Genomic DNA, 12,242 nt, shown 5'->3' with positions numbered 1-12,242 from the left:
GGGTGAGCATGAACCACATGATCCCTCCATTTTCCAGCTATGATAGATGCTTTTTAGAGCAGATGCTTCCAGGACCAGAGTCTGTGGTCTCAGCCACAGTCCTCTGCCCACAAGCTGTTTGCATGGATGGAGGAGACATCAAGATTCACTATGACCTCAAGTCCACAACAAACTAAGAGCATAAAGAGATACACACACACACACACACACACACACACACACACACACACACACACAAACCACAGAGTCGAGGACCTGCAGTAGCATCAGGCATGGGCCAGGCCAGCCTGCGTTTAATGTCACTGGGAAGGGGACCCAACCCAGAAGGGAGGATGACTTCTGAGAATGGTGACTAGTGTGTGGGATTCATCACTTTTCCCACAAAGAGGGGGCTCTGAGTGTGCGTGTCAAATATTATGGCAACAAAAGGTCTGTTGAAGGTCACGTCAGGGGGCACAGACATAGGGATGGCTTCCAAGACTGTGGCTCCTGCAGCCTCCGTTCCTGTCTCATCGATGGTGAGTACAGCTTTATGCACAGCCTGTGGAGAGAGAAGCAGAGGCCAGTTGGAGGTGGGATGATTGCCATTCCTGGCTGGAGCTAGATCTCACATGGGACTCACCCAGGGAGGACTTCACTAGGGATCATGTCTCCCTCCATCTCTTCCTGCTCCTTCCCCAGCCCCCTGTTCCTCCCCCAACCCCCTTTCATGGTGACCACCTAAGGCCTCTCCTCCTCTCCCACTCTTCGCCTGCCTTGGTCCACTCCCCTCTGCTCTTCCTTCCTGATTCCATCTCTCACGGCCTTGGATGTAGTTCATAGCTTCAGGAAGAGGAACTTCATGCCCCCTACACGAGTGTCCCTGTCCAGTGTGTAGTTGTGAGCACATTGTGACAAGGGTTATGAAGATGACCTCTGATGTCCAGACTCTTAAGAATATTCTGCCCATTCTGAAATGCCTTTAATTTCTCTGAACCAGCTTGGTTGAACTCATACTTTCAAATGGATGATTCACTAATTGCTCTAAATATCACAGATGAATGATTCCAGAGCACTCTCTGAGGTCACCAGGCCTAAGCCTCTGTGTGCATATATATAAACTGAGTGCAATAGTCAAATTCTCCAGACAATGATGAAAGCAAGGATTGGGGCAGCACCTCAGGGAAGGGTCCATAATTCCATCTGTATAAGAAGACCCTTCCAGCTGATATCTGACCACACCCTGTCCAATTGTGTCCTGACCGTCCTCAGAAAGACCTCAGCCTGAACTCTGCTTCCTTTTCCTCTTCTGAGCTACTCCCACACCCTGTGCTGCCCTATAGACACCGGAGACATCAGGACATTGCTGTAGTTGGGTAACCTCACCTGGCCGAGCTTCAAGGGAGCATCCTCTGTGATTCCAGAGAGGTCAGCCCCATTGTTGAAGACCTTGGTGATGCCCAGTGGGCTCAGGAGTGTCTTCAAGTTATACGTTCCAGAGATGGACAGTTTGGGAAAGTGGAGATTGGCTGACCTGGTGGGCAGGTAAGAGTTAAAGTTATAGGAGTTTCATGGGACTTTCTGGGTTCTGCCGAGACCTGCCCAGTTGCAGAATTGTTTCCAGCTGGTTCTCACACTGAACATGCTACTACTCCCAGCAGGACATGAAAGCACCTTCACGGGCTTCCCTTTTACATGGCCTCCTTCTAGCAGAGAAATTGAAATCAGTGGGATTTCAAAGTTCAAGCTTCCAGAAGCACCTGAAATGCCACTTCCTCTGAGAAGCCCTTCAGGCAGATTCAAGGTGTTTACATGGAGCCATGCTTCACTATGCCCTGCTGTATTTGGTCCATTCCTCCTCTCTGATTCTCAGGGGAGTGAGGGTCAATGCAGCTGAGTGACATTCCCCTCACTCTCACAGAGCTGAAGGCTAAGATCTCAGTTTCTACAGGGCAAGAGAAGGGCTCAATAGGGTCTTACCAGCCCTCAGGATCTCTTACTCTTTCTGGCCTCAGCCTTATCCAGTTCTCTGCACTTTTAGGGTATTAGACCTAGGCAGAGGCCTAGCTGAGAAGCAAGGACACAACCTCTGCCCACACTTAACCTCAGGGCTGCCAGAAGTTCCATGTAACTCATGGTTTCTCACAGGCAGAAGAGTCTGGACTCAGTGCACAGGTCCTCTGACCTGTGGAACATGCTCTAGGACCACTGGGGCCTAGAGACCTGTCAGCCCCACTGAGCACTGACAGGAACAGAGCCTTGTTCTGCAAACTTGCCCAGAGATCTCTATTTCTGGCCTATACACTTAAATGTGGCCTTGGGTTAGAGTCCACCTTCGGCAAGCACTTTCTGTCCTTTGGGACACTCAGGGAAGGTCATTGACTTCCTCAGGGAGTCATCACCTTGTGTGCCTGTTTAGCAGGATCTTACAGATGTGCTCCTGGGTAAGAGTTTGCTCCAGATGCTGCATCTTGCCCTCATCGGGCAGGAGGAAGATGGCGGTGGCGTTGCCCCGGTAATCCATCAGCAGCACCCAGCTGGACAGCGTGCTGCAATGGTGCACGTCAAACATGCCCAGGCGGTTCATCATGGGCACCTTCACCTTGGTGGACTGGTCCACGTGGAAGTCAGCTTCCGTAGTGTGCTCTGAGTCGAATGGCTTCTTCCACTTGCCTGCAGAAGGAAGAATGAGAGGAGACCTTAGCCAGTGAGGTGGTGACACAGGCCCTTGGCTTTTCATGTGCACAGGGGTGTCACTACTAGCCTTCTAGACTGCCCAGGGAGTTTGGTAAGGGTAACTCAAGACTCGAGGAGAACTCAGACCTTCCAGATTACAGAAGCTGACAGCAACCATCCCCCTTGTGTCTAGAAAATAGCTTATGTAATTGTTATATATTTATAGAAAGGTGATTTGGGGTTATAAATGGAACTCCTGATAATTCTATATGCTAGCTTTTTATCAGGAATGGCACACCCATTGGCAACTAGGTTCAGTTATCACTCAGGACAAATGTTTTGGGCCCCTCAAGTCCCTTTCTACATCCAAGGGTTCAGTGCAGATGTCTATCTGTTGTATAAGACCCCCACCATCAAGATTACTGAAGTGGGTGGGGACTTTGGGGAATCACCAACAAGAACCCATCAGAATGGGTCAGAGTCTCACAGACACATCAACAAGGCCACTAGAGTGGGCAAGGCCTTCAGGTACCCGTCACTGAAGCTGCCAGAGTGGGCTGAGGACCTCAGGGACCCAAGATCGAGGCTGTCAGCATGAGAAGGGCATCAGGAACCCAAGCGTCACCTTTCTTTTGGATAGGAAGAGGTGAAGGCATTGGGGAGAAGTTGATACCTGTCCTTATCACAGAAGTGCTGGGACTTAAACTATGCTGGCCTGGTACTGTGCTCCACAGGACTCTGCTGAGGGACAAGGGAGCCATGAAGGCCAGAGCAGCTCCTAGTTTTGACTCCAACACTCCACTCTGGTGATTTCTCTGGGGAGTCTTGACCTAACTACTTCCAGACTGGAGGCCATGCTTAAGATGTTAGTTGATCAGGTGCTTATGTTCTGTACACTGGGTAACCTCACTAATTCTTTCATCCCCACACAGCAGTCAGCTAGCTTTGTCCCTGGTAATATGGACAGTCACACCCCAAACAGGTAAAATGGCTTGTCCACTATCAAGGCTAACAGACAGTAGTGGCTGGATTTGAGCCCATGTTTCCGGAGTTCATACTGGTATCCAACAGAAGAGCTGCCCAAGTACACTCCATGGAGTGGTACTCTCTTCAGACCATCACAACCAGGATGGTTGGTTCTGAAGCTGAGGAAGGACTGCACATTCTACGACTCTCCTTTGTAGGGGAGGTGAGCGTTAGAACCAAAAAGGCTCTCATCAGTCCTTCAAAGAAGTCAGTGGATTTCATTGTTTGAAGCTAATTTCTAAACTTAATTGATGTTTTGAAAGATGTCAGTGTTTACCCACCCGAGAGTAGGGAATGGGACGGGACAGTGCCACAGCTGGGAGTGAGAGCTCAGAAACTGGTCCTTGAGAATATGTACGGGTGTCTCCATGGATACCAGCTCAAGCTGATTATGCCATCTTACCTCTAAAGAAAATGTAATTCACCAGAGCGAAAAGCGTGTCTTGGTTCAGGTCCTTCACCAAATCAACAATCTTGCCTTGGGTCCCCTTCTCCACAAAATTATTAATCACTTTCTTGGCCTCTTCTGAGTCTGCAAAGTTGACGGAGAAGGCTTCTGAGTGGTAATGGTTCTTGACCTCTTCCAGAAACTTCTCCACCAGCTTCAGCTTGTTGTCGACAAAGAGGCCATTGCCTGTGTTCAGCTGCAGCTCATTGTCTGGCCTGTTGAGGGTTTGGAGGAGGTGATGGAAGGCTTTGTGGATGTCAGCCTCCGGTGTTTGTGTGAGGTTGAACTCCAGGCCCTCTAGAATCTGTGAGTGAGTGTCGCCCTTGCTCCCCAGGGAGAGCATAGCAAAGGCTGTGGCGATGCTCACGGGAGAGAAGAAGATGTTGGAAGTATTGGACTGATGGACCAGCTCCCGGTATAGGCTGAAGGCAAAGTTCGCCAGGTTTGGAGCGATCCCATGTGAGGCTGGGTTTTGTTCTGGCTGGGAGGTGTCTGTCTCCTGGGCATCCTCAGCCAGGAAGCTGGGGACCAGGCAACACAGGCCTGCCAGAAGCAGGAGCCCCCATGAGATGGAAGGTGTCATTTTCCTGCAAGACACAGAAAGAGATGCAAGGTCAGGACTGTGGTGACTCCCATCTGCTACCACTTGAAACAATATAAGAATAACCGTGGTCTAATAACAGGCGCCGTGCCCAGCCTAGATTAAGCACTGTTCTGAACTGCTATCTTTGAAGAAAATAGAGACAGTTCTGTGGGAAAAAAGCGCTTATGAAAGGAAAGTATGAGAATAGGAGTTTAGCTGTCGAGAACCCACATAAAATACAGATATAATAGCCATTTGCAATCCCAGTACAGGGGTGGGGGTAGTGGGGGTGGCGACAGGGCATCCCTAAAGCAAGTTGGTCGGCTTTGCTAGCCAGAATCTCGGAGAAGCTCTGTGAGAAGGTCAAGGAAAGACATTACTTTGACGAATGAGGTGGAAGGTAGCTGAGGAAACTATCCAACATCAACCTGAGGTTTCCACACACATATGCACAAGGATGTTTCCACATACATGTTCACACATCACACACGAGCATGTGTGAAAACGAAAGTAAACAAGATCAGATAGGATGCTCCCCATCCACCCAGTGCTGTCCTGAACCCTCACATGTGTGAACTCCCAAGGTCCTGCAGGAAAGCCATTACTGCCTTCAGTTCTCTGGGAATGCAGATGTTAAGCGATACACTCAAAGCTAACAAGTGACAGCACAGCAGATCAATGCTGCACCGACGAGTGGTCCAGTTCTTCACCAATACTCTCAACAGTTAGGTTTCCACCTGAAATGACCTTGAGCCACAGGTACCCGCCACAGTTTGTAGGGAAGAAACCAAGGCACAGGGTGAAAAGTGGCCTTGTCAGTAATTACAAGAAGAACACTGTGGTCTGGACTAAGGATCACTTGAAGCTGGAAAGATCCATGGGAGCTCTCAAGAATCCATGTGTGGGTGCTACCTCTGATCCCCAGGGAGAGCATGTTGATCTTGTGGTGATCCTTACAGGAGAGGAGATGAATGTTGGTGACCTGGGCACACAGGGAAGTTAAGGTTGTGAAGAAATAACCAGGTGGGCTAGAGAGATGGCTCAGTAGGTAGGAACACTTGGTGCTCTAGAAGAGGGCTTGCAGTCGAGTCCCGGGACCTCCAATGACAGGTTACAACCATCTGGAACGAGTTTCAGGGCATCTACAGCCTTTCTCTGGCCTCCTTGGGCACTATACACAGGCATGCTCGCATGTGCGTGCACACACACACATGTGTGTGTGTGTGTGCGTGCGCATCCATAGACACATAGAGAAGGAGGAGGAGGAGGAACGAAGGGGCTGTCCACAATCAGTCTCCACAATGAACTTCAGTCCCCAGTGGCTTACCCTGAAAGAGGGACTGTCTCTGCTCTGCTCTGTAACCCCAGCTCCAGGCTGGGCTGGCCTCATCTCTGGCAGCCCATCTGCCATCTTGCCAGTACTCCTAACTCAGTTCTGGAAGAGCAGAAGTTAGTGCCTCTGCTTTAATACGGGATATGTGTGTGGTGGGGTGATCTATCCACGACAGCCCCAAGTTCTAACCCAGGCTCTGTCACTCCCCAGCGCTGTGAGCCAGGACAAATCATTTCATCCTTGTTCTGTCTTTCCTACAAGGTGGGGTTGGGAGACCTCAGGGAACCTAGTCTCTGCATCAGACCTTCCATGGACAAGCTCTCAAAGGGCAGTCTTAGGGACCGAAGGGTGGCAGATGCTGCAAGCTCAAAGGCTGGAAAGAGGGCAGGGGAGGGCAACTTGTTGCGTAGCTGAAGTGAAGCAAGGCTTGGGTTGCACCAGAGAGGGCCAACTCTGCCTGGAGACAGCCAAAGTCAAGATCACACCCCCAGGCCCCACCTCCCAGCTCTACGGAATTCTTTCTTCTCTATGTACCACAAGCTACTAGTGTAACAACTCCATGCTCTCTTCATAGTTGGGGAAACTGAGTCCACATCTATGAAGAATGGTCAGGCAGCCATACCACATAGTTAGATATTAGTTCAATAATGAAAACACCATCCTTTTTATTTTATGCTTCTGAGATAATCTCATGTGTCCCAGGCTAGCCTTAAATTCGCTATCTAGCTGAGGACAGCCTGGAACACCTGGTCCTCCTACTTCTACTTCTAGAATGCTTGGATGACAGGTGTGTACCACCATGACCTCTTTATGTAGCTCTGTAGCCATGTGGACACTCTACCAAGAGAGTCACATCCCTGGACTCACAGCTAGAGTTATCATCTTAATATAATGAAACCCTCAAGTTTGGGATCTGCGAACCTGAAGGGAGAAAGTTGAAGACAAGAAATACTGAATTTTGCCTGCCCTTGACCTGTACAACTTATCTTTCCAACTATATAACACAATGAAGCACAGAGATCTCTAGTTACCACCGTGCTTTCTGCCCTTCACTGTAAATAATCCGGAGAGCTGAACACGGGCTGCATAGTACATGTCGATGCTTTCTTAAACAGGCTGCTGTGTTAGGGCTGGAGACAACACTGAATTTAGTTCTGTATATTTCCATTCCCGATGTTTTTGTTACTTCTTATTTGGAGTTCGGCAAGCCCCGTGGAAATTCCCCACCTTAATGAAGAGGCTGGGCCTTCACAGGGTGGCAAGAAAACATTCCAAGTGTCCTCAGGCCAGAGGCTGACAATTCAATTCCTGACATGACCATCACTATCCACTAGGCACTCAACAGTATTTGGGAAGCACAGCCCAGATTGTGCAGCCTCAGCTATATGGAGTGGGGGCCTCAGTTATATGGAATGGGTCTGGGGGAACTAAAAGGAGGATATGCCCTGCACATGTTTGTGCAGGTGCTGATACACATGTCTGCACATACATGTAGAGAGGCCAGAGGTCCTCCTCAGGTGTGACACCTTAGGTGCCATCCAACTTTTCTTATGAAACAGTGTCTCAATGGCGTGGAGGCTGACAGTTCAACTAGGCAAGCTGTTCAACAAGGCTGAGATTGCCTATGTCCATCTCCTCAGGGCTAGGATTGAGTACAAAACATGGCTCCTCACTTGGCTTGATACTTGGAGTCTAAGGAGCAAGCTCTGGTTCTCATAATTGTGTGGTAGGCATTGTACTGACTGAACGACTTCCTCATCCCAGACATTGGACTTAGTTCCAAGAATCTCTGCTTAGCAGGGGATGAGATGACGTGTTCTGTTTGGGGGCTGCTGAGCTTCAAGGAGGGAAGGCCAGCACGGGAAAGGAGAGAGGCCCCGCTAGGGTGATCACACTCTCTTCCATCTTTCCCTTTAATGGGAAGGGGTCTGAGGCCTGGAGGACACCCTCTCCCCGCATCCCTGACTGACACAGCAATATGCTTGGGTTTCAGACTTGAGAAGGCCAGGACTGGGTCAAATAGTTGAGAAGAAATAACTTAAGTGGGTAGAAGTTTGTTTTGGTCACAGTTTGAGGGGATACAGTGATTCATGGGGAAAAGGCGTGCTAGTGGCAGCAGCCCAGCGTGGCTGCTGGCTCTCACCTCAGAGGGTGACGAAACAGGGTAGGGAAAGTCAGAGCTCAGCTCACTGTCTCCTTTTCATTTGGTCTGGGACTCCCACCCATGGGATGGAGCACCCACATTTGGGACAGGTTTACAATCTCAGTTAATCTTTGGAAAAGGCCTTTAGTGTTTGGCTACTGGCCTAGGCATTTCTTAATACGATCACTATGGCAATGAATGTGCACTGTCACAGGCCCTGACTCTGGTCTCAAGTATCCAGGGTATGTTTTGCATCCCACCCCGTTCCTTCAAGCATCAGGGTCCTGAGCCATGCTTTCTCACTGCTGACCCCCTATAACCTCCAGAGATCTGAGCCAGGGAAGACAGACAACTGAAGAAGAAGAAGCTTAAGATCTTGTGGTGTAGGGACAGAAGCCAAAAAGCTGGAGATCACACATGGTGACATTCTGACTTCAGAGGCTGGTGGGTGTGGCCTCTGGGAAGCAAGAGAAGCGATGCCTCCCCTTGCTTCATTCTGAACCATCCCAGCTAGGAGCAGAAAATGAATGATCCATTAAGAGTAGTCCAAGCAGACCCAGAAAATCAACCGTAGCAGGCCGGTCTGTGGGAGCCCAGCTCTGCCACTTACTGCCAGTGGCCTGGAGCAAATGACCTCATCTCTTTAAGCCTCCTGTTTGCACAGAAGAGTCTTCTGAAGAATGGGGTGCGGCAGGAACAAAGTCACGATTAAATAGCACAGACAGAAGGGCTCCTGCTAGGTCATGTCAGCCCTGGGTCAAGTGCGTGTCCCATCACACCCAAGTGTACTGCCTATTAGAAGCTATGCACTATGCAAACAAGAGTATTAACTGCAGTCCTTTTGGACATGCTCACAAAATGTGTTTTATACCCAGCTCATCTAACTTTCCCTTAACATTAGTTCCATTTTATGGGGAGAAAAACTGAGGTCCAAACAGGCTAAGCCACATTCTCAATCCCACAGAGCCAGCTGGGAAAAAGAGCTGGTATTCAATTCCACACAGTTTAGTTCTAGGTTAGAGCCCTTTTCTATGTACAAAATTGAAGCCAGAAGACTTAAAGTAGACGTCCGAGGACTGCTTGGCTAAATGACAAAATCATTAGTGCTAAAACGACAGGTCCGAGTTCCGATTGCTGTTCTCTGTGTGACCTGAGACCACTTACTTTTGGAACATAAGTTACGGGATGAAGATAAAGTGACTGATTCAGAGAACCAGTGTGCAAAGGCGTGTGCAGAGCTCCCAGAAGCACCCCTTATTAGCCTACTCTGGCTTTCTCAGTGGTATCCTTGGAATTTGGCCACCTCATTCTTGCTTACATTGCAAAATACCATGATGATAAACCAAACCCCTCCAACTCTCCATAGAGCAAGGCTGGCTGGGGGAGGGGCAAAGCTCTTCTGCTAATAGATCAGAGAGGTTAGCAGCTATCCAAGCTTCGATGCAGCCCAGAGGGGAAGATGTCTCAGTCAGCAAGGTCAGGAGCCTGGAGTCTGGAACAGCTGCCTCCGTTTGAATGGTAGGCTCTATATGATTGGGACAAACTATTACCCTCTCTGTTCCCCATTTTCTTATCTGTAAAATGGGGATAAGCACCATAGCCTCCTCCATGAGGGGCTGTGAAGCTGAAAGTTATACGAGTGCTTTGTTTAGAGATGGGGCACCTTCACATGCTCACTCAGGAAGTTGGCTCGAGCCACCAAAGGCAGTGGCATGCTCGAGTGTGCATGTGTGTACACACACACACACAAACACACACACACACACAGAAAGAGAGAGAGAGAGAGAGAGAGAGAGAGAGAGAGAGAGAGCGCTCACAGGCCTCTATGCTTGGGACAGCCACCCTGACTTATAGGCTGAGGCCCCCCGGTATATACATCTTGGGTGTAGCTGGAGAGGCCAGGTGGAGAGCCGCAGCTCCCACTGTTCTTCTAGCCTTACCTTGCTTATCAACAATGCGGGGGGAGGGGCTGGGAAAGGTCACACAGGAAAGGCCAGAGAAGGGCAGGCACTGTCTGCATGGAAATGGCTGTGGCTGCACCTTGACCCCTCCACGTCTTTGTCACCTCTCATCTGAAGATGCTAGCTATCTCCTGGGCAGTGTGGTTCAAGAAGGGACCCTAGGGATTGATGTTCCTATGGCAACAGGAGGCCCAGGTGCCACAGGTGTGATTAACTTTATCTTCCCTGTATTGCCCTGGTCCCAGATCTGCTACCTGCTTGGGCCGGGCAGGGACTCAGGAGCCCCTCCAATATTTCCCCAGGGAAAAATATACTCACAATTCGTTGTCCCAGAGCTGGGTGGTGACTGAGACTGGCGAGATGGAGCCCTGTTCTAGCCTGTATTTAAACAGTGGGTGCCAAGGGGGATATGGGGGAGTTTGCTGGTGAATATTAACCAATGTCACCAGAGTTATCAGCGGAGCAAACAGAGAGGGTCTAAGTCCATCGATCGGGCACTGAGGTACCACCCACACTGTTCGGGAAAGAGCTCAGCTCTCTTTGCTCCTAAATCAAAGGAGCCCTAAGCAAAGCGGTTAGAACATCCATCCCTCACAAACACAGCATCCCGTGTCTAAGGTGCGTCTGGTGTTCTGAGTCACATAGCCTCCAGGAAGACATCACATGGCTGTTCCTACACTCTTGTGGGGAATGCTTGGATTGCTCCCATGCAAGCAAAATCAATATTTACTGGGTATCTGCTTCCTGATACCTGAGGCTGAAGATTCACGGCTTCCGCCCAGGGCTCAGAGTAGGTCATGTGCCCACCTGACAAATGGAGACACAGGCCCAGAGCCGAGAGATTTCCCCTTCCAAGTGTAGATATGAATTCTTTGTTTACTTTGGGGGTGGGGGTGGGGAATTGGCTGTGACTGACAGGACATTCCTGTCGGGCTAGAGCGTGGTCCCCAGGGTATAGGCTATGGGGCAGAGAATAGCTCTGTAAGGAAGAGCTGTGCTGCCTCCAGACAGGTTAATTTACCTCTCTGAGTCAGAGACATTTCCAGAATGGCAGATTGGATGCCAGCATGGTTGCCAAGGGTACACGAAGCTTGAGTAAAGAGTGCACATAGCAAGCAAGCCCTTTGTCCAAGTCTAAGAAGTCCTTTCTAGCCTTCCCATCCCCCACCCTCTCCTCCTCGGAGCTGTGCCTGTTTCCACAGTGATTCCAAGAAGCTAGTATGGGGACTTTCTTCTAGATGGGGACTTTCCTTAGGGATGGGGAGACTATGAAGGAGCAGTCTCTGCTCTGGGGCAAGGAGAGGATGGTCGCAGCTCTTGAAGGTCTGTCTGGTTTGGATGAGGTCAGGGTTGAGGCTAATGGGCTCTGTATGCTGATCCTATTCAAAACCTCCATTATATCCCATCGGCCCTGTGACGGGCATGGGTGGTGGGTTCACCGCCCCACCCTCCCCCCTCTCCTGTCTCTTGACCGGGCACAGCAGGTTTCAGGTGGATAAATGATGGTCACGTTCTTGCCTTCTGCCACTCGGTGGCCCCCCTGTGATCCACCTTAGGACTCTGCTTAATGGATGTTCCACAGGATTCTACAGTGCCCGAGTTCAGACCTCAACCCATCAGACAAATCTTTTCACCTCCTGTGCCTCAGTTTCCCCATCTCCAAGATGGGAACCATGATGGCACAAAGCTGCTGCAAGAACTACATACAATAGTTCAAGAGAAACTCTGAGCCTTGTGCTCAAGGTATCTATACAACTCTTTGGGATGATGTCCTTGTCAGTGGGTCTCCTTGGTGTCACTGGGTGGGGGTGGAGGTATAGCATGGGATGCATTCTGTGGGCTTCCCTCCAGGCATTATGTCATTCAGTACACTCTGCAGATCTGGGGAGCCAGTGGTGGTATACCTCCCTCACAGGAAACAGCTCAGTTCTCCCCCCTGTATGCACACACCCCTTGTTCCCTTCCCCCAGCACCTGCCTTTCATCTGGTCCCTTGTGTGTGTAGATATCTATTTTATATCTACCTAGAGTTTGGAGAACTAGACTGTGGTTGTGGTGCAATGCTATCTGTACACACAGAGCATGTCTTCCTGT

The 12,242-nt window shown here is 49.9% G+C and overlaps 1 protein-coding gene across 1 annotated transcript; it reads right to left on the bottom strand.

Annotated features, from left to right (window-relative positions):
* Window positions 1–256: 256 nt before the first annotated feature.
* Window positions 257–10,564, bottom strand: Serpina1 (serpin family A member 1). The gene is made up of 5 exons (XM_028782052.1): window positions 10,468–10,564; window positions 4,085–4,716; window positions 2,382–2,652; window positions 1,366–1,513; window positions 257–541 (listed from the first exon to the last, which is right to left on the bottom strand). Exons 2-5 carry the CDS (start codon window positions 4,710–4,712, stop codon window positions 353–355), a joined length of 1,236 nt encoding a protein of 411 aa, XP_028637885.1. The 5' UTR covers window positions 4,713–4,716; window positions 10,468–10,564; the 3' UTR covers window positions 257–352.
* Window positions 10,565–12,242: the final 1,678 nt, after the last annotated feature.

Source organism: Grammomys surdaster, unplaced genomic scaffold (genome assembly GCF_004785775.1).
Source record: "Grammomys surdaster isolate TR1022 unplaced genomic scaffold, NIH_TR_1.0 690, whole genome shotgun sequence".
Classification (NCBI taxonomy): Eukaryota; Metazoa; Chordata; class Mammalia; order Rodentia; family Muridae; genus Grammomys; species Grammomys surdaster.
The sequence above is the reverse complement of the archived record's forward strand: the minus strand, read 5'-3'. Positions and strand labels throughout refer to the sequence as shown.

Excerpts from the sequence above, each read along its gene's own strand:
- Serpina1 (XM_028782052.1), bottom strand. The coding sequence starts at position 4,712 with ATGACACCTTCCATCTCATGGGGGCTCCTGCTTCTGGCAGGCCTGTGT. Across the intron at positions 2,653-4,084 it reads GAATTACATTTTCTTTAGAG|GCAAGTGGAAGAAGCCATTC; the intron begins GTAAGATGGCAT and ends TTCCTTCTGCAG. Across the intron at positions 542-1,365 it reads CTCCCTTGAAGCTCGGCCAG|GCTGTGCATAAAGCTGTACT; the intron begins GTGAGGTTACCC and ends CTCTCTCCACAG.